Source organism: Malaclemys terrapin, chromosome 4 (genome assembly GCF_027887155.1).
Source record: "Malaclemys terrapin pileata isolate rMalTer1 chromosome 4, rMalTer1.hap1, whole genome shotgun sequence".
In the NCBI taxonomy this organism is placed as follows: Eukaryota; Metazoa; Chordata; order Testudines; family Emydidae; genus Malaclemys; species Malaclemys terrapin.
The window spans coordinates 141,903,956-141,923,412 of NC_071508.1; the positions used below are offsets into that span (position 1 = coordinate 141,903,956).

Genomic DNA, 19,457 nt, shown 5'->3' on the forward strand with positions numbered 1-19,457 from the left:
GGCCAGAAGAGACTATTATGATCATCTAGCCCAGTGGTCCCCAAACTTTTCATAGTTGCAACCCCCCGCTAACCCGTCTTACTCCCTCCCCTTCCCTTCCCTCCTCCCCCCCCCCCCCCCCGGGAGCCAGGGCCAGGATTGGGGGGGGGGGGACAGAAGTAAGGGAGCCAAGGCTGGGGCTGGGGCTGGGCTGGAATGGAGCCACATCCAGGAGTCCAGGCTGGGGGCGGGTCCAGGGCTGGGAGCAGAGCCGCAGCTGGGGGCTGAGGCTGAGTGTAGGGCTGGGAGCAGAAGCCGTGGTCAGGGGCCAAAGTTGGGGGCGGGGATGGAGCCAGGGCTGCGGCTGGGGGCGGGGCCAGGAGCGAGGCTGAGTGGCACTCCCTCCCTGCCCCTGATGGGGGCTGGCCCAGACCCCACCGCACCCCCTCAAGTGTTCCTCTGGGGGACATACCCCAGTTTGAGGACCTCTAATCTAGCCTGAACTCCTGCGTAACACTATAGAATTTCATCCTAAATCAGTACTTTTAGAATTACATCCACATTATGAGACCTTTAAAAGATTTTCCTTCATGATATTGAAAAGAACTCAGAAAGAAGTCTTGTATGTCTGGGCAGTTAGCTTCCGCCCATCATTTTAAGTATTATCAGGATAACTGTGTTTTCAATTATTTCTTTTCCCCCTCAACAAATATTAATTCAAAAACTCACAGAAAGCAAAACCACTGCCAATGCTCAGGGAAGAGACTATAATTATGTCTTTAAGAGTTAACAATTTTACACAGAACATAGGTTTTTTTTAAGTGTAGATATTCCATATTATATGTAATTAAAAGGTGAGAGAGAAATATTAAAAAACAGATTTCTTTGCCTATATTAACATCTGATTATTAAAGCTAAAAGAGTTTAAAAATGTAGTTTACTTTTTGGTTATAAACTCCTTTCATGTTCGATGCATCACTTAGTAAAATGCTGCACAAATTATAGATGAATAACTTTTTTTTAAAATAGCTTTTTTAGAACTGAACAAAAAGTTCATAGAAAGTTAGCATGGACCACTGTGATTGTCTGGTCTGTCCTCCGACATAGCTTGGCTATAGGAATTCTCTGAATTAATTCCTGTTTGAAATAGAGCCTATATTTATCTTTATTTAAAAGTTTCCAATGATGGAGGATCAACCATAGCCCTTAATAAGTTGCTCCAATGGTTAATTACCCTCATTGTATTTGTTGTATTTCTTATTTACAATGTGAATTTGTTTAGCTTCAACTCCCAGGAATTGGATTGTCTTTATAACTTTGTTTGTTAGATTGAAGAGCCTTCTTTATCAAGTTTCTTTTCTCCATATAGGTACTTACAGACTGAGATCAAGTCACCCATAAACCTTCTAAACAGATTGAGCTCTTTGAGTCTATATCACTACAAGGCATGTTTTCTAATCCTTTAATCATTCTCATGGTTCTTCTCTAAACCCTCTCCAATTTATCAACACCCTTCTTGAACTGTGCACACCAAAACTGGACACAGGATTCCAGTAGTGCTTGCACCAATGCCAAATACACAGAGGTAATATAACTCTCTACTCCTACTCAAGATTTCCCTGCTCATGCATTAAGGCAGTGGTGGGCAACCTGCGGCCAGCTGATCTAAGGAGTGCATTAGCACTTCTGGCCACAGCACTGCACAGGAAGCTTACGCTCAGCTGGTTATCCACCATGACCTCCAAGTCTTTTTCAGAATCACTGCTTCTCAGGATAGAGCCCCCATCCTAAGTATGGCATTTGGCCATTCTGAAATACATATTGTTTGCTTGAGTCCTGCTTACCAAGCAATCCAGTTAGCTCAGTATCAGTGATCTCTCTGCCTCATTATTCGCTACTTCCCCAATCTCTGTCATCTGCAAACTTTATGGGTAATGATTGTTTTCTTCCAGCTTATTGATAAAAAAATGTTAAATAGCGTAGGGCCAAGACCTAAGTTCCCTGTAAGCTGCGTGGTCGTGCAGCAGGCTCTCAAGGGCCATGCAGGCAGGGAGAGGAGCCCCTCCCCCAGCCCAGCCCAGGCCCCACCAGGGAGAGGAGCCCTTCCCCTGGCCCAGACCCACCAGAGCTGCCAGGGAGAGGAGCCCCAACCCCAGCCTGGCTTGGCCTCACCCCGCTGGAGCTACTGCGGATGGGGAGAGGACCCAAGCTGCTGTGGCGAGAGAGGGCTGGGGGGAGTCCTCTCTCCCCGCTGCAGCTCTGGGCCAGCCTGCACTCCATTACCCCAAACCCCTGGTAAAATAGCTGTTTTCTTAACAATGGTTATAGAAGTCTGATTTTTGTCTTACCTTCTGGTCTATTTCCATCTTCCATTACTTGCAAAGGAACTCCTTTTACTGCAGCTTCCTTAGAGTAATCCTTTAGGGATAGGTGTGAGGAGAAAACAAACATTAACAACATGTATCAAGAAGAATTTATTTTTAAATTGTTTATATATATAAGTTCAAAATACAAAAGAAATATAGTATGCAACTATAAATCAGTAAAGTATGTCTCATTTTTTAATCAGCACCCAAAAGTTTCAGAAATAGACACGACTGCTGAACATGTGGGCATAAAGACCTCCACATTGGAGTAATACAAGCTGCTGTTCAGAGACCCTACTATCTGTACCCTCTAGCCTAGAATAATATTGATTGAAATATTTTTCTGGACAGTAATGCATCTAGACTAAAAATAAGAAGTAATCTCAATATTAAGGTGTTTATTTTGCACATTGGTGGCCAAAGGATTTTAAACAAAGAACTCATTAATAGTGATGTAAATTACATATGTGCTTATGTGCAGGGGGAGGGATAGCTCAGTGGTTTGAGCATTGGCCTGCTAAACCCAGGGTTGTGAGTTCAATCCTTGAGGGGGCCACTTGGGAATCTGGGGCAAAATCAGTACTTGGTCCTGCTAGTGAAGGCAGGGGGCTGGACTCGATGACCTTTCAAGGTCCCTTCCAGTTCTAGGAGATGGGATATCTCCATTATTTCTATTTTCTATTTCTATTTCTTATCTTAACATGTGCAAGCAGTCCCAATGAATTCATCATTACTACTCATGCACATCAAGTTAAGCATATACATAAGTGATTGCATGACTGGGGCCATATAATGGAATTTATTTCACTGACATAAACCTTGAATAATCATGCTCTACTGGTTGGGTTGAGGAGATAGAAATCCACCACCTTACCCTAAACTTTGATGTGGGTCGGCAGAACAGTACTCTAGAGTAGTGGTTTTCAACCTTTATTCATTTGCGGACCCCTAAAAACTTTCAAATGGAGGCATGGGCCCCTTTAGAAATTTAAACTGTTGTACTCTTTAAGTCTTAGACTGAAAATTGACTGAACAGTATTCAACTATAAATGTTGCATGTACATAGCACGGCATTTGACACAATGTGAGAAAGGATGCTAAATGTGGGCTTCTATGGTAACGACAATACTTCTGGGTTTTGACCTGTAGGTGGGGGTATTCACATACTTTTGATTGATCAGAAAAATGGAATGCCTTTTCTGGGATCTGAAACTTTATTTTCATAGTCAGATCTCGCAGACCCCCTTAGATATAGTCTTCAGACCCCCAGGGGTCTGCAGACTACAAGTTGAAAACCACTGCTCTACAGTCATTACTTCAGCCTATGAGTAGGGCTAATAGCTACCGGTCCTATTTGCCACTACTCAACTGTCAATGGATCTACTCTGAGGCATATAGAAACCCATTTGCAGTCCCTTCACACCACAGGAGAATTTTATCCTTATGCATGGCCGTGTACAATGGATTTGCTAAAAACAGATCTCAACAAATACAGACTACAGAAAATATAGCAAATATAAAAGGAGAAACTAACTGAGCTAGAAAGGGTCACATCAAAATATTAACGACATTTAAATAGATTATGAACTAATGTCTATTTAAATCAACGATGGCAGGAAGCAAAAGAAACTATAATTGTAATATTAAAGGTCTCCAGGAAATCATATTGATTTCTGCTATTCAAGGAGCAGAAATTTTGTAGGAAGAATTATACTATAATTTGAAAAAACAGTTGCTATAGGTGGAACATAAGAAAACGATGCATGCATACTCACTCTATACTAGATAGGTTAAGAGAATATAAAGGCTCTGATCCTGCAAAGACTTATGCATGTGAATTGACTTCAATACTTCCAGTGCATAAAGTTAAGCACATACAAAAGTCTTTGCAGGAACAGGGCTGAAGTCAGATAAACCTCTGGGAGAGAGAAGTAGTTTGCTGATCTACTAAAATTTGGATCATCTATATCTATATCTATATATAAATATAAAACCTTTTAAGATGGAAGTATGGCATACACTTCAGTATTGTAGGATCAGGAATAGAACAATAACTCTTCTTACCTTCTGTGATAATAGCGTGGGTTCTAAATCATTTTCTACCGAAAGAAGATGTTCTGAACTTCTTTCAGCCAACATACTTCGGACAGCTAAAATGAAAGAGACTTTAGTGTAGTTATCACAGAACAATATCATAGAATATCAGGGTTGGAAGGGACCTCAGGAGGTCATCTAGTCCAACCCCCTGCTCAAAGCAGGACCAATCCCCAGACAGATTTTTGCCCCAAATCCCTAAATGGCTCCCTCAAAGATTGAATTTACAATCTCAGGTTTAGCAGGCCAATGTAGTTTATGCATCTGTGACAGGTATAACTAGTCTGTCCCAGATCTTAGTCATTTCTGTATCTGTACCTTTAAAAATCTAAACTAAACAAAATGACCTTCATTGCACAAATGAGCTCAGTGTGTCAACTTGGAACTGGCATATTAATGAACAATGCCTGAGATGCAACATAAATCTGTTTGACACACAAGAGAAACTTGCTGAAAGTGAGAATCGCAAATGATGCAATGACAACTCTGGATCAAATTCAGTATGAAATCAACATAAATTAATGGTTGGTTTCAGAGTAGCAGCCGTGTTAGTCTGTATCCGCAAAAAGACCAGGATGTTCGTCTCTAAGGTGCCACAAGTACTCCTGTTCTTTTTATAAATTAATGGGGTAATGCATTCTGATGCCCTTTTACAAAGATAACATCTTGTAAAGTTGTGTGATCCTTTGATCAACAATGAAAACTTTATTTTCTAAGGAGATAAGAGGCACACTTTAGCCCAGTAAATTCATAGCACAGGATGTGTCAATTTTAGCTATTTTAAATGAACCCATTACTGTAGTTTCTAGGTGACAGGGAATAAGATATAGCTTTAGCTTCCAGACATTTAAGATACACTTGAAATGTAGGGAGAAACACTGTTAAAAGGATGTCATCAACTTAAAAAGAAATTAAATTTCTAACCTGAAAATGCTTTACTCACTATTGTAGCAAGCACCAAAAATTACCAGAACTTAAAGATTAGAGGAAATAATATATTATGTTCTTTCAGTTTATTTGTATATTTGTCAGTTTCACTGTTTCATCTGTATAAGTAGTTAATTGGGTTCAGCTGTCTGTGTGGGTCTTTCACAAAGCAACACCTCAGAAAAAAACTAAACTGTAAAAATCTCATTTTAATATTGTAATCACACTAATTACCAGGAAGAGTCAAGGCAGCTGTTGTATCTGAAACTCTTTTTAAACACAGTTTGTTTGTTTGTTTTTTTAAACTGACTACCTTTCAAGTTAAATGTGTCCCTCTAAACATGCAAACATTATGGAACCAAAACAGAGGGGTCACTGGAATTACCTTTTTTGAAATATCCATACAAAGCATGTAATATTTAACATATTTTCATGACTATTTTCTCTACTCTAAACTGCCAATAAATATTTCTTTCTAATCTCAGTAGGTTTTGGTCATCATACATTGAGAAATCTATCAGTTCCGGTTCTCAGAGCAAATTAATCTGTCATTTTAAAGATAGAGATAGCTGTAAGTGCATGAAAAGGCCTGTGGTCTTTCCTCCAGTACAGTGCTACAGAAGGACCTGCAATCCCCATGTAGGTACAAAGAGGGCTAAAACAATCAAAAGGTACAAGACTCAGAATATCCTTCTTTCTCATTCATCATAATGAATAGCCAATAGCAAATTTATCATCACAATGAATGTACTACACAGAATTTGGAGCAATATTTAAGGACTGTGTGAAGTCCGGGGACATTTTGTACAGAATTAGAAAAACATTCTAAAATATTTTATACAAAACATGTTAAAAACAGAATAGTATTTCACAAAACTGGCTAAATGGCATGTGGTCAATTAGGAAACAAAAAAAAAGTATAACCAATTCATATCGATCTTTACAGACAACTTTCCTAATATACATACTATATAAATGAGATGCTGGAAAAAGTATATGGCTAGACAAATTACCCCACAGAAATCGGGTTTGATCACATACCCTGTGTAACGCTGCTGGAGGTAGTGACAGTTGATCTATTCGGCAGAGGTTTGTTTGCTGACAATGCTGGAGGAATATAGGATGTTTTGTTTTTATTTAAAGCTGCATCATCTGCCTGGTAGGGAGAAGCCACTTCACGAAGCTTCTTTACTGAAATTTTAACTTTTTTTCTACTGCAGTCAGCAGCTGCTGTCCAAGTGCCAGTGGGTTTTTCTTTTGTGTGGAGGCTGGTGGAGCGGATAAGCACGTCACCGGCAGTGAAGCTAGCCATAGAGTCCTGGCTGACACTAGAATTACTTTCCACCTCCATGAAGAGCTCACAATGCTGTTTTCAACACTCCGAACCAACCTATTAATGGGGTTTAATAACATTATTAACAAACTAAAAGGGACAGTTGATTAATGCTCATGAATTGATTCTAGACAGAGGCACCCACATCACAAAAACCTAGGATTAAAGAAATAAAAGCAGGGGGGGGGCAGGGAGTGAGTGGGGTTTACAAGGTACAGTAGTCAGATTCCAGCAAATTATCCCTGGATCTAAGCCAACATAAACAACCAGTCACCGCTCTTCCCTCTCAGCCCTCATCGTCTTGCCATGGGAGGGGCAGGGACTATCTACCCTGAATAGTTCCAATGGGCCTAACGCCACAGGATTTCGGTACCAAGCAGGGCCCACCGCGCCAGCAATAGTGCTATAGGGAGGATAGGGTGAATTGGGATGCAGGACCCCCACCCGCAGGCACAGGACGCAGGCTCCCCCCCTGCAGGGCACAGGGTGCACGGCCCCACCCCCCCGCACCCCCAGGAGTACAGCCCCCCCCCCACCTTGGGGTGCAGGGTGCGCTCGGCCCGTTTTCCCCGGAAGCTGCAACACACCCTCATTCAACCCCTTCCTAGCAGCCACCGGAAATGCTAGTTACCATGGTAACAGCACCAGCTACCCCCACGACTCCCGCCGCTTTCAATCCAGCGGCGCCTGCCTGCCCAATCCTTTCCCGGGTAGCACCGCGCATGCGCTTGCTACTGCAGGCTTTCGGAAGCTCCGCATCAATACGCATGCGGAGGGGGGGAGGGATTCGGTCTTGCGCGCGAGACGCCGCAGATCCAGGGCGCATGCGTAAATCCGCCTCCCACGGGAAGGCCATTCGCTAGCGCTGCGTGGTCCCCCTTCTTTACTGTCCGGGTGGAACAAATAAGCGATACAACCAACAGCTCCCCGTTATATTGCTGTAATAGCCACTTATGGTTCAGCTCTGTACTCTGGGAGCATAGTGTTCCGGTACGGCTGTTCACGCCGTACTGTGGCCCGCCCCAAGTTCTTCCGGGACATGGGGGACACTTTACAATGCTACACCATACGGCTCCGCGGGCCAAGGTAAATCTATCAGCGGATCCCTATGTGCCGATTCGTCTCCTCGAGGAGGGTGGGGGAAAATCGTGGCGAATTTGCGGGGCGGAAGGAGGAGCTGAGGCTGCCGGTTCCCCCACGTGTTGAGAGGCGCCGGGCGCAGAGCAGGTGAGTCGGGGAATGGGCCTGGGTGTCAGGACTCCTGGGTTCCATCCCTGGCCCTGTTTGTGAGATTGGGGTGGGAGTCCGTGCCTCAGTTTCCCCTGTGTGGTGGGGCGGTGATGCTGCCCCCCTGCCGGGGGCCCGTGTCAGGGCAGGACATTCGGTCCTTGGGGAGGTTCAGGGCGCTGCCGGGCTCGCTCTCTATCGCCCCCTCCTCACGTGTTCTTGGCACCAGGTGATGGCTGGGGATCTCCACTGAGACTCCCCGGCAGTGACCTTCGTTCTCCTAATGTGGCTGCTGCAGCCCGGGTGTAAGGCTCATGGCTACTCGTGTCACCGGGGGAACAGACTGGCAGGCCAGGGGATCTGGCTCTAGCAGAAACTTTCAGAGGAGATTAGATTTTCTGCCTGAAAAGGGAGAAGTAACAAAGACTCTATAGAGACCATGAGAGACTTCACTGTTGATAGCATTTTTATGTGGCGGGTGCTATGGAGTGATCTAAAACTCTAAAATAGATTTAGCATTTTGAAGAATTGCTGTAAATGTAGTGATGGTCATAGAGTCTAAGGCCAGAAGGGACCACTCCATCATTTAGCCTGACCTCCTATATAGCATAGGCCACCAACAACACCCACACACTAAACTCAACAACCCAAATTAGACCAAAGTATTACGGCCCAGTAGAAACTAGACTATTACTTTCCAGAGGCTAAGGAGAGGAGGGACCCTGGTGCACCAGGGCTTTGAGGCCCCCACAGTAGCATGGAAATAAATAAGATATCCCAAGATAGGTGTAGAAGTGTAAGAGCTTTGTGATAATTTACTATCAAGGTCATGTACTCCAAGGCCAAAAGGGACCACTGTGATCATCTAGCCTGACCTCCTTTATAACTACAGCCCAGAGAACTTCTCCAAAATACAGTAGTAATCTCATGATTATTTACTTTTACAGTACATTTTAATAATTTCCTGAAAAATTCCATATGTCATTCTGTATGTCAGGAGTGAGTGGGTGAGGGTCTGTGGCCTGCAATGTGAAGGAGATCAGACTAGCAGATGATCATGATGCTCCCTTCTGACCTTAAAGTTTATGAGTCTGTAAGTATGATAACGTGTGTTTACTTTTAGGGAATTGGGTAAAAACAACCTAAGTAAAAAAAAAAAATGAAAGAAAATGTTTTCTCTTACATTTGAGAAATTTGCTGTCTCCTTCCACTAAATAAAACATTCAGATTGTAATTCAAAGAGCTCATAGATTGGCTACTTTAGGAAGAATATATCAACCCTTAAATATCTATAGCAATATACTATCTCAGATATTCAATCTCTACTTGACCAGGCCCTGCTATGGCTTCATACTGATGCTCTCACTAATATCTAGCTCTTACATTGTTATTTTCATCCATAGATCTCAAAGCACAAAAGAAGTCAGAGTATTTTTGTCCCTGTTTTACAGACAAGGAAACAGGGATGTAAAATTATTTGCCCAAGACCACCCAGCAATGTAGTGGCAGAGCTGAAAATAGAACCCAGGTCTTCTGAGTCCAAGTCCTGTACTTTATCCATGATGGTTCTCAATACAATACTTATGGATTTTCATAATTTGTATTATCAGTCCTCTTTTCATCTTCACAACCCTTATTTATAGTTATTATTTACAGTTATCGTTTAGGCACTACACAATTACAACTGTTTTTGTAACCAGTTTGCAACATACTTTCATGAGGCTCATTTACAACAAACATGGAGGAGATGCATCCATGCAGCAGCTTTTTTCCACAATATAGGTTTTATGTCCATACCACACTACTTAACTGTTTATCCCTTCTGGAGAAATCTGGGCATCTAGTGTATTAGCACTATAGTATCTGAGGGCATAAAAAAGATGTTACTAATATAATCAGCTCCAGGTAGGAAGCAAAAAAGTAATGTGTAAGATGTGTGCATTGATCGATACTTGTTACCCTACAACAGGAAGCATATTATTGCATTTGAAGGAGATGCAGAGTTCAGCAGGACCAAAAAATAGTCTGTCTGAAGAATGTAAGTTATGAGGAAAAGTTAATCTGTTGGACTTATTCTTGATGCAAGAGAAGAGATTTCCAGGTGACCTGAGACAGGCTTCCCAAATTCATAAAAGGGATTAATATATTTGATATTCCCTTGGTAAGAGATTCAGAAACAAAAGGGTGCAATTTCAAAATTAGGAGCAAATAGGGAATTCCAGGCAGAACAACTGCTTCACACAAAAGATAATAAATGTATGGAATAACTATTTGGGAATGGGATGGAAAAAAGGGCAAATTCAGACTCCTTTCACCTGTCTGTAGAGACTTCATTGGCATTTTATCCACTTGTATCATGCTGGAATTTGGCTCAGTGAACACAAAGGAGGGAAAGAAATCAATGCATTGTTGAAGGTGAAACCTGAAGGACACAGTGAAATATCAGGAAGAAGGGATTAAGATAAATCTGCCTTACCTGAAGCCTTTCCACCTAGGGCTGTGACCTCATCAGATCACCAGATAAGTGGGGTCAGGCCTGGTCAGTACTTTGATTGGAGACCACCCCAGGGAAAAAGCAGAGAAGCTTTTTCGTTTTTTAAAATGACATTGCATATGCTCAGAATTTGTTCAGGATGTTTCTAATAGATCTCTAACGTTCAGCCTTACTAAGCCAAATTCAGCTCTGAACTTATTGAACTCAGTGGAAGAAAGGTCCATTAAGGAGCTATGCATGCTTACTTCAGGGCTGAATCTGGCCCACTGACCTTGTGCACTGGATTGTAATTCATAATACATGCAGTGTCTGAGTATAATTTGTGAATTATTTAGAATAAAAATATTTTATACATGGTAACTACATTAAGAGCATGACAAAGGTTTGAAATAAAACAATACAAAGTAATTCAAAAGTACGGATGACATGTGCCCTGACTCTCAAGCACAAGAGGGAGCTCCAAAGCTGTTTCTTTGATGTGTTGGTTGGGCCTACTGTTGGAGGACCTAAAGTACACCAACACTTGACACAGAATTTCCTGGGTCTTGTGTTGTCACACCCTTGGTTTAATTTTAGTGTGAATTACTCTCAGTCCTAGTGGTTTTCTGTGTAGTTGTACTTTGATTCGGTTAAATAAAAGCATTTCTGAAGCTCTACCTCAACGGATTAAGAACAAGTTCTTAAATTCAGCTCCAGCATGACCACTCTTAACTTCCCAGACTGTCCAATTTTAACACACTTCTGTGATTTGACTCTCTTCTTCTCTCCTGTCTTCCCCTCCATTAAAAATATATACACTTACAATGAACCCTCTCCACTCCTCGCAGTGGGCCAGTTACAGAAGTGTTACTGATGGACCTAAAGGTACTATGTGGTAGTTCCAGGGGTAATGTAAATTCAGGTCACAGTTGGAGCTTGCTCTAATGCTGGACCTTCATAACAAGCCATGATCATATAGTCTGTCAATAAAACTATTATTTGGCTTCATACAGAAGAATACACTAGGGGGTCCATCCAGCTCCCAGGGATTTCAAATTTCTAGATTAGGTAATGGCCACTGATGCTGATTATCTCGGTGAACAATTAGCCTCCTCATGACACTGTAAGTTTCTGCATGTCACATATAATAGCTCACATCCATCAGCACTGCCAGGATTTTAGTCACACAGTCCCAGTCTGACAGTAATGAGAATCAAACGTTCCAGCCAAGTAAATTGCTCAAAACAGTTGTGCTCAGGAGCCTATTGCCTCCTGAAGGCCGTATATACAGCTGGGAAAATCGCATTCCCACGCTTGTGAAATTTTAGAGAAGTTCTGACAACTGTGGTGTTTGCTGCTGCTCCCATGCCATGGAAACAGAGAAATGATTGGCTCAGCTCTGACTGGGAAGCTTTAACCTAATCACTGTTTTTATAAAAAGAAAGCAGGTTTCTTAAAGCTATGATTACCTGGAGATCAGATGTTTCCATGGCAATGGGAGTGGCAGCCCGCAGAAGGGAACTTTAGAACATTTTTCAGTTTCTAAAGCAAAGCTGGAGAGGCTGGGAATGTCATGTGTACAGGCATTAGGATCTAACAGGCTCAAGGTCTGTTGTTACCTTTGGAAAGGGGGTCATGGGGGAAGGAAAGCTTTTACACTTAGTAAAAAACTTTAACTCTCAACTATTTTTGTTCTTACATTTAAAAAAACACTGAAAATGGCTTTTGATATATTGAAAATGTTAATTGCAACTCTAACATTTTAACAAGTGATATCCTAGGTATTTGCACATCGCTGCTGGTCCAGGGCACTGCTGCTCTGTAGTCTAACCATATGCAGCCTTGTGTGTAGTTGTTTATATATTGGCTGTCTGCCTTCCCCTGAGGTGACTCATATTTAAAAAACACAGCACCTAATTTTGAAGGCATGTTTAGCCCAAAGCAGTCCTCTACCATCTTGAGGATGGACTAGTACAAGAGTTACACCTGACACATTCTGAGTGCTTTGAGCTACCACTTAAGAAGTTTAGCCATTACTGCTGTGACTAATGCTTCAGACCGCTTCTAAAATTCAGGCAGAAATGGCTTAGTTTATCATTCTTCCTTTAGTCTCAAAGACCAGATGTATATATGGAGATATACTTATCTCCTAGAACTTGAAGGGACCTTGAAAGGTCATTGAGTCCTGTTCTGTCCCTACCCTAGCAGGACCATGTACTAATTTTGCCCCAGATCCCTAAATGGCCCCCTCAAGGATTGAACTCACAACCCTAGGTTTACCAGGCCATGCTCAAACCACTGAGCTATCCCTCCCCCCCAACAAACAAACAAACAAACAAACAAACAAACAAACAAACAAACAAACAAACAAACAAACAAACAAACAAACAACTAGAACCAGATATGATATATAATGTAAACATACCTTAATATACCAGACAGTATATTCTGGAGATATAAGGCCAACTACGAATGACAGCCACTGAAGACGTGCAGTAGAGACATATTAATGTACTGCACACAATATGGAAGGCATAAAAGTAAGGGCAACAGATTTGTGCTTCAAAGACATTTACAGTCAGACAGTGCTGTTGTGTTAAATTCTAAAGGAAAGCTATTTCTCAAGTACAGCTGCAAAGGTTTTCTGGAACTTCAGTTTACTAAATCTCATTAAATTAGTGACAAAATGGCAGGACATCAGGTCTGATTAAATAAAAAAGATGAACAGAATATAAAATGTGAGGAAGTGGCAGTGCTGGGAGTTGAGGCCATTAGCTTTTTGCGTCCTGGTGGGGACACAGGACTTTTCTGTTTCTCGGTGGGGTTTTAACACTCACTGATAATGAGCTACCTTGGTTCTGACTTTACTAGGCTATAGCTGGCTTCAAATAGATACCCTTTACCCTCCACCCCAGGAATGTGATTTTGATCAAGTTCAATTTGGCTTTAACTCATTGTTAAGCAGCCAGCGTTTAGGTGATAAGCCACGTTAGACTTTTAGATTTGCACTCGTTAAACTTGTGCTCGGCTAGGCAGTTGCACTCATTCCTATCTGGTGCAGATTTCAGCATCTATCTGTATGTGCCATCTCCAGATTAGATTTTTTTTTTTAAGCACTCTGGATGCGTCCTTTACCTAATGATCAGATTTAAGCTAATGTAGAACACAGTCCACTTTCTTAGTGAAGTTTTAAATAGAGAACATATTACATTTGTACTAGCTTCTAATTTGTTTTCAGGTGCAGTTCAATGTTCTAACCTATAGAGCCCTTTGGTTTGGTTTCTTGGTATCTGGGAGTGCTTCTTCTCCCATGCTCAACGCTGACAGCTGAGATCTATTCAGACACTTGAGCTAATAGTTCTCAGATTTGTATGTCAAGGGCCTGGAGTAGGATGTTCTCAGTGGAGAGCCTTTGACCCTGGAGTTCACTTTCCTTTTATTTCTTCCCATCACCACACCAGCCTTGATATGACTGATCCAGAGGCCTCATCTGCCGTTAAAGTTTTGCCACTTGTGCTAATTTAAAGGGGCAAAACCCCTCTAGTGTAGATGCAACTGTACCAGGAACAAAAATAAGCTGTACCAGTAAAAAGAATACCTAGTATAACTGCATCTCCACTAGGACTTTTACTGGCACAACTATGCTGGCAAAAAAATTCCCTCCCTTACCGACATAGTTATGCTGGCAAAACTTCTAACCATAGACCGGCTCATAGTCTGTTGATCTTCAGGGCATGCTGCCAGGTTCATCTGTTTACTTGAGCCCTGTCAGAAGAGATGAGTGGAGAGGATTTAGTGAGAGCTTTGTGTGTGTGATTTGCTTATAGCGTTACTGCATTTGATTTTTCAATTTTTAATATTACTTTCACCGAGGGGTAGCAGTGAGCCTCAGGCAATGTGTAAATTGAGGGAAGGAAGGCAACAGCTTTCAGTATACATAGATTCGTTAATTCCAAGACCAGAAGGGACCATTGTGTTATACAGGAAGACAGACTAGATGATCACAGGCCGTAGAACTTCCCTAAAATAATTCCAAGAGCATATTTAGAAAAACATCCAATCTTGATTTAAAAGTTGCCAGTGATGGAGAATCCACCATGTCCCTTGGTACACTGTTTGAATGGTTAATCACCCTCACTGTTGAAAATGTACACTGTTTTCCAGTCTCAATTCGTCTAGCTTCAACTTGCAGCCAGTGGATTGGGTTATACCTTTCTCTGCAGGATTGAGGAGTCCATTGTCAAATATTTGTCTCCCGTGTAGGTATTTAGAGACTGATCAAATCACCTCTTAATCTTCTCTTAAAGTTAAATAGGTTGAGCTCCTGGAGTCCACTACAAGGCATGTTTACTAATCCTTTAATGATTCTTGTGGCTCCTCTGTGAACCCTCTCCAATTTACCAACATCCTTCTTGAATTGCAGACACCAGAACTATTCTCTCCTAGAAAGTCTCAAGACTTAACTTGTTTACCGCACTGTATAACGAATGTCTTTGTCTTTGAAGATGCCTTCTTAAATTCTTTCTACTTAGTCTCCATTAGTGTTCATACTTTCACTTTTCCTCACCTGTTTTTGATTTCCTTTTTAATGCTATTTTTATTTCTTCTTCATAATCCCTTATATTTAACTCACTAGATTCACTGGCACAAGTATTTGCAGTTTTACAGTTTTTCTAATGACTAAAACAATAGATGTTTTAAAAACATGAACTGGTTTCTAAGAAGTGGCGGGGGGTGGAATTAATTTAATCAATTTAGAATACTATAGAGTGCTGTTTCTTTTATTCAAATGTTGCTGTAACTAAAAGGTAACTAGAGGTCTCTTCCCCACCCCACCCCACCCCAGTTTTACTTTGTGTATCTGACAGCTCTTTACTTGTAGCTAGTTTTGCTGTTTTCTCTATAATGTGTTTCACCTGTTTGGATCTTTCAAATAATAGAGAAGAGCAACATTAAAGAAATAGAAAAATGTAATTACAAAAACTGGCAGGGGGACTTGAAAAGGTGTGGTATCTGACCCTATGTTGGACATTTTTTTTTTTTAACTGACTAAATTTCAACTTGATAGCTTCCATTTAAATTAATACTGTCAATGAGAATCATGTCACTCGTTAAGGGGTTATTTGTAATAGGTAAGGAATTCGATTATTAAAACAAGACTCTTCCATTATAGCCATTGCAGGGGGCTGCTAAAACCCCCCCAAACCAACAAACTATTTCTATTGGACCTTTACAAATCATAGCATCATTTCTATTGGTTTTAGATTTTATAAAACTTTATTTTTATAAGATGTAAAATTTGAGCCAAATTTAACCAGAAGCTGTTCCTTTACATCACATATAAGCCTGTCCTTGTAGTATTTTGTTAAGTTCCCAGCATGATCTGCATCTAAGACACAGTAGCCACTTATTCTTGTTTCTTTGAAACCCCAGTTATGTCTGGCTACACTTACAGAAGGGGCAGAGTTTTATTCAGCCTTCGAATGTTATATTTCTTATATACGTGTTTTGGTGTGAATTATGACACAAATGTTATCTTAAAATTAGGTGGCTGATTGCAGACCAATAGAATATGGCTGGGCAAATATCAGAATCTGATCAGATCAAACAGGTAAGATGCTATTCTGTATTAATAAATGATGGTTTTGAGAAACTTGCATTACCTCAACACACTGAAGCTTAGCAATGGACTTTTATGGAAACTGTTTTCAAGAGGTTTCAGCATTTTATCTTCAAAGTTATTAGCATGCATATATGAAATACAGCTTTTCCCCCAGTTAGTTAGCAAGTAAAATGTTGCCTGAGTTGTAGCTTAACTTCTTTTATGAATTGGGAACAATATTAAGGTAGCCAAGATTTAATTATTTTGATCATCAGCAAATCAGCAGGCATGGAATAGTATCTGATCTAGGGGAACAGTAGTTGTCAGCATCAAATGATGTTATTGCATTGATACTAAATTACCTCTGGTGACTTGTCACTTTAAATGAGTAGTCTGTTCTGTTAATGTCACTGAATGGTACATTCAGCTATTGCAAGCTGTACATGGGAAAAGTTTGAAAATGTCTTCTTTTCTTTTAATATTGCATGTCTGTTCAATTTGTTACAGTTCAAGGAGTTTCTTGGGACGTACAATAAACTTACAGAAACCTGTTTCCTGGATTGTGTGAAAGATTTCACTAGCAGGGAGGTTAAATCAGAAGAGGTATGCCTCTGTTGTGTGTTTTGGGTTTCTCTTTTGTGGAAATGCTGTATGATAATATTTGAATTTGATAAGCAGCTTTGAAAGTTTTGATCCGATCAAAAATTAGTTAAACTAACATACAAGAGGTTATAGCTCTTCGGTATGTATGCAGCCTGCAGGTGAGAAATGTTAACTGAAGGGACAATGACGTATTTGTGGTTCTGTTTCTGTGCAGTTGTCATTCTGATAGGATTCTTGCTCTTTCCTCTTAGCTCCTTTGCATGCAAACAACAGATCTCCCACACCACAGCTTTTGAAAAATTTTGATCCCTGAGGCCAGTAGTTGCAGGACTAAGTGCATGCCAGGCGCTTTACAGGACCTTGCACATCAGACCCTGGAAGGCAATATCTTCTTCCTTATTTTCTTCACATATATGCAGATAGCCTCCCTGTTTTTGGTGTTGGCATTGGCCTTCTAAGGCTGCAACAAGCAGCAGCAACATATTTTGTTCTGAGGCATTCCTAGAGCCTCTTACTCTATAAGAATGAGGAATTCTTTAGAGAAGGGAAAATTACCCACCTGAAATCTACTTCTCTGAAGAGAGACTCTCCTGGAATGCTCACTCACCCACCCACTTTCCCTCAGAGTTCAGTATCATCCTCTTTGGAGGGCGTTTCCCATCTTGCACTGTTTGTGCATTTTTGGAGGCATTTTTAAATTATGAATCATTTTGAATTGTTTTAGCCATATGGGTGGTTCACCTTCTGTGCAATTAAAGGAACTGACTGAAATGTTTTGGAGGCAACATTTATAGCCTGCAGGAGTGATGTGACATCTAGTAGATGGTCAGACTTGTACTTTATCCTGCTACCATTCAGGGATAAAACTTCTTAATGGGAGTTCTGCTGGTCTTGAGCTAAAGAGCTAAGATCCAAGAGTGAAAATCCTGATGGATCGTGTCTGTAGAGTCTTTTAAGATTTTTGGATATAAATAGCAACCTGTAGCTAGACATTTTTCTTTTGTACTCCGTAAAGGGACCCCCATGCTGCAGGACATGAGCCAATCATTAACAGATGGGGATTAGGGAGAAACTTTCTTTATGGGCAGATTATTACATAATTGTCCATTACAGGGTTTCTTGCACCTTCTTGTGAAGCATCTGGCACTGGCCACTATTGGAAACAGGATACTGGATTAGATGGACCACTGGTCTGATCTGGTATGGCAATTCCTATGTTTCTATTCAAGTTTAGTTTCATATTAAATAAAAATCAAAAGCATCCAGGAATCTCCTGTGAGCAATGCCACAATTTTTTAAAATTCATCTTTGGTCACTTTTCTACATAGCAACCCCTGCTGCAAGTCTAGCCTTCCCAAGGCACCATCCCCTGAATATTACGTCCTCTGGGAGCAATGGGTTGGAACTGTTCCAGGCTCCCTCATTGTAGTTGTTTAGCTAGAGTTCACTGCTGCTCAACAGGTTTTACCAGGTAGCTGATGTCCAGACAACAACAGTTCAGACCTCCTTTCCCCATTTCTAAATTCTAAGCACAATCAAAACAACTCGTAGTTGATCGGTAATGATGCAAACTTGTCCTGTTCCCTTTGTTTCTAAGTTTTGTATGCTTTCACTGTAACTATCAGTTCATTTTTGATAATGACAGCTAGTTTGGGAGCATCATATAATGCAGAGGTCGGCAACTTTCAGCATGTAACCCATTGGGGTAATCCGAAGGCGGGCCGTGAGACACTTTGTTTACGTTGACCGTCAGCGGGCACAACCCCCCGCAGCTCCCAGTGGCCACGGTTCAACATTTCCGGCAAAGTGGCAGATACAGTTAGTTGGAGGGATCCCACTGGAAGCCTAGAATGAATAGGGGATATAGTAGGCCACATTTGGCTGCCATGGGCAGAAGGTGGGTCACACAGAATTTAAAGAAATAGCGACTGATGTAATATTGGCCTTTGCCATAAGGTAAGAGACTAGATTTTATTTCAGAGGATGGTAGGGATATGAGGGGGACATAATGACTTCTTCCATTTTTAAAAGGTTCTCTATGGTAGTTTTCCATTGGAATGAATGCCAAAAGAAAACTCAGCTTTTCATACTTTCCTTGAAAACTAAACTTGACATTTTTTCCCCATCAGAAACAGGCTAGGCAGTGAGCTTGGGGCTAAAGGCAGCATAAGCATAGGACACAAGAGTGTATTCACCTCGTCATATGCCATCATAAACTGTCTTCGGTCAGTTTTTTCCTTTAATCATTGTTGTGGTCCTTCTGTGTCTCCTTTTTCCTGTAGATGACGTGCTCAGAACACTGCTTACAGAAATATTTAAAAATGACGCAGAGGATATCCATGAGATTTCAGGAGTATCATATTCAGCAGAACGAAGCTCTAGCTGCCAAAGCAGGACTTCTTGGGCAACCTCGTTAAACAAAAGAGAATTCTATTCCAACCTTGCTTTAAAGCAATGCCAATGTTTGTTGGATTGCAAGTGGAGGTGTTCTGTTGTGGGTGTGTCCACCAGCTCACAACAGAGTTTCAGAGACCGTTTGGCACACGGAAACCATTGGGGAAACAATTATGGGCTATACCAGGAGTTGGTAATGGCCAGCTGGCGAACAGAGCCTATTTCTGAGGTCCTTTTTTACTGTGCAATGGAATAATGTTGATACAACCATTTCTAGAGGCCTGCAGACTGGTTATGCTGGTCACTACATTGGGGGCAGGGGAGGGAGAGGACCATTTTTTTTCTTTCTTCCACTACGACTATTAATTTTAATGCAAAAAGTGCTGTACAGAAATATATACAAAAATGTCTTCAAAATGTTTTTATTTAATCAAAGTACAATAAATGGGAACTGTTCAG

The 19,457-nt window shown here is 41.2% G+C and overlaps 2 protein-coding genes across 14 annotated transcripts in view; one reads left to right on the plus strand and one right to left on the minus strand.

The window, feature by feature from the left end:
* Positions 1-7,368, minus strand: part of KIAA0586 (KIAA0586 ortholog) — a 110,530-nt gene extending 103,162 nt beyond the window's left edge. For 8 of the 9 annotated variants that reach the window (XR_008444890.1, XR_008444889.1, XM_054027963.1 and 5 more), the window contains exons 1-4: positions 7,236-7,286; positions 6,408-6,756; positions 4,410-4,495; positions 2,328-2,397 (exon numbers count right to left, since the gene is read on the minus strand). Coding sequence is in view for 7 of the 9 variants with exons in the window: in XM_054027963.1 (XP_053883938.1) it covers positions 2,328-2,397; positions 4,410-4,495; positions 6,408-6,717 (466 nt within the window). In the remaining 2 variants the exon portion in view is untranslated. Of the gene's footprint in view, positions 1-2,327; positions 2,398-4,409; positions 4,496-6,407; positions 6,757-7,235; positions 7,287-7,330 lie in introns of those variants that run through there. The other variant, XM_054027960.1, reaches the window with a different exon arrangement.
* Positions 7,369-7,639: 271 nt separating this feature from the next.
* On the plus strand, positions 7,640-19,456 carry TIMM9 (translocase of inner mitochondrial membrane 9). Of its 5 annotated transcripts, XM_054028509.1 has the most exons (5): positions 7,800-7,926; positions 8,924-9,019; positions 15,947-16,010; positions 16,509-16,604; positions 18,887-19,456. In XM_054028509.1, the coding sequence occupies exons 3-5, from the start codon at positions 15,972-15,974 to the stop codon at positions 19,019-19,021; spliced, it is 270 nt and encodes an 89-aa protein (XP_053884484.1). In that variant the 5' UTR covers positions 7,800-7,926; positions 8,924-9,019; positions 15,947-15,971; the 3' UTR covers positions 19,022-19,456. The 5 variants fall into 5 exon arrangements, with proteins under 5 accessions (XP_053884487.1, XP_053884484.1, XP_053884483.1 ...); XM_054028512.1 differs by lacking the exons at positions 7,800-7,926; positions 8,924-9,019 and adding an exon at positions 7,640-7,785; XM_054028508.1 differs by lacking the exon at positions 8,924-9,019 and having other exon boundaries at positions 7,801-7,926.
* The last annotated feature ends 1 nt before the right edge of the window (position 19,457 follows it).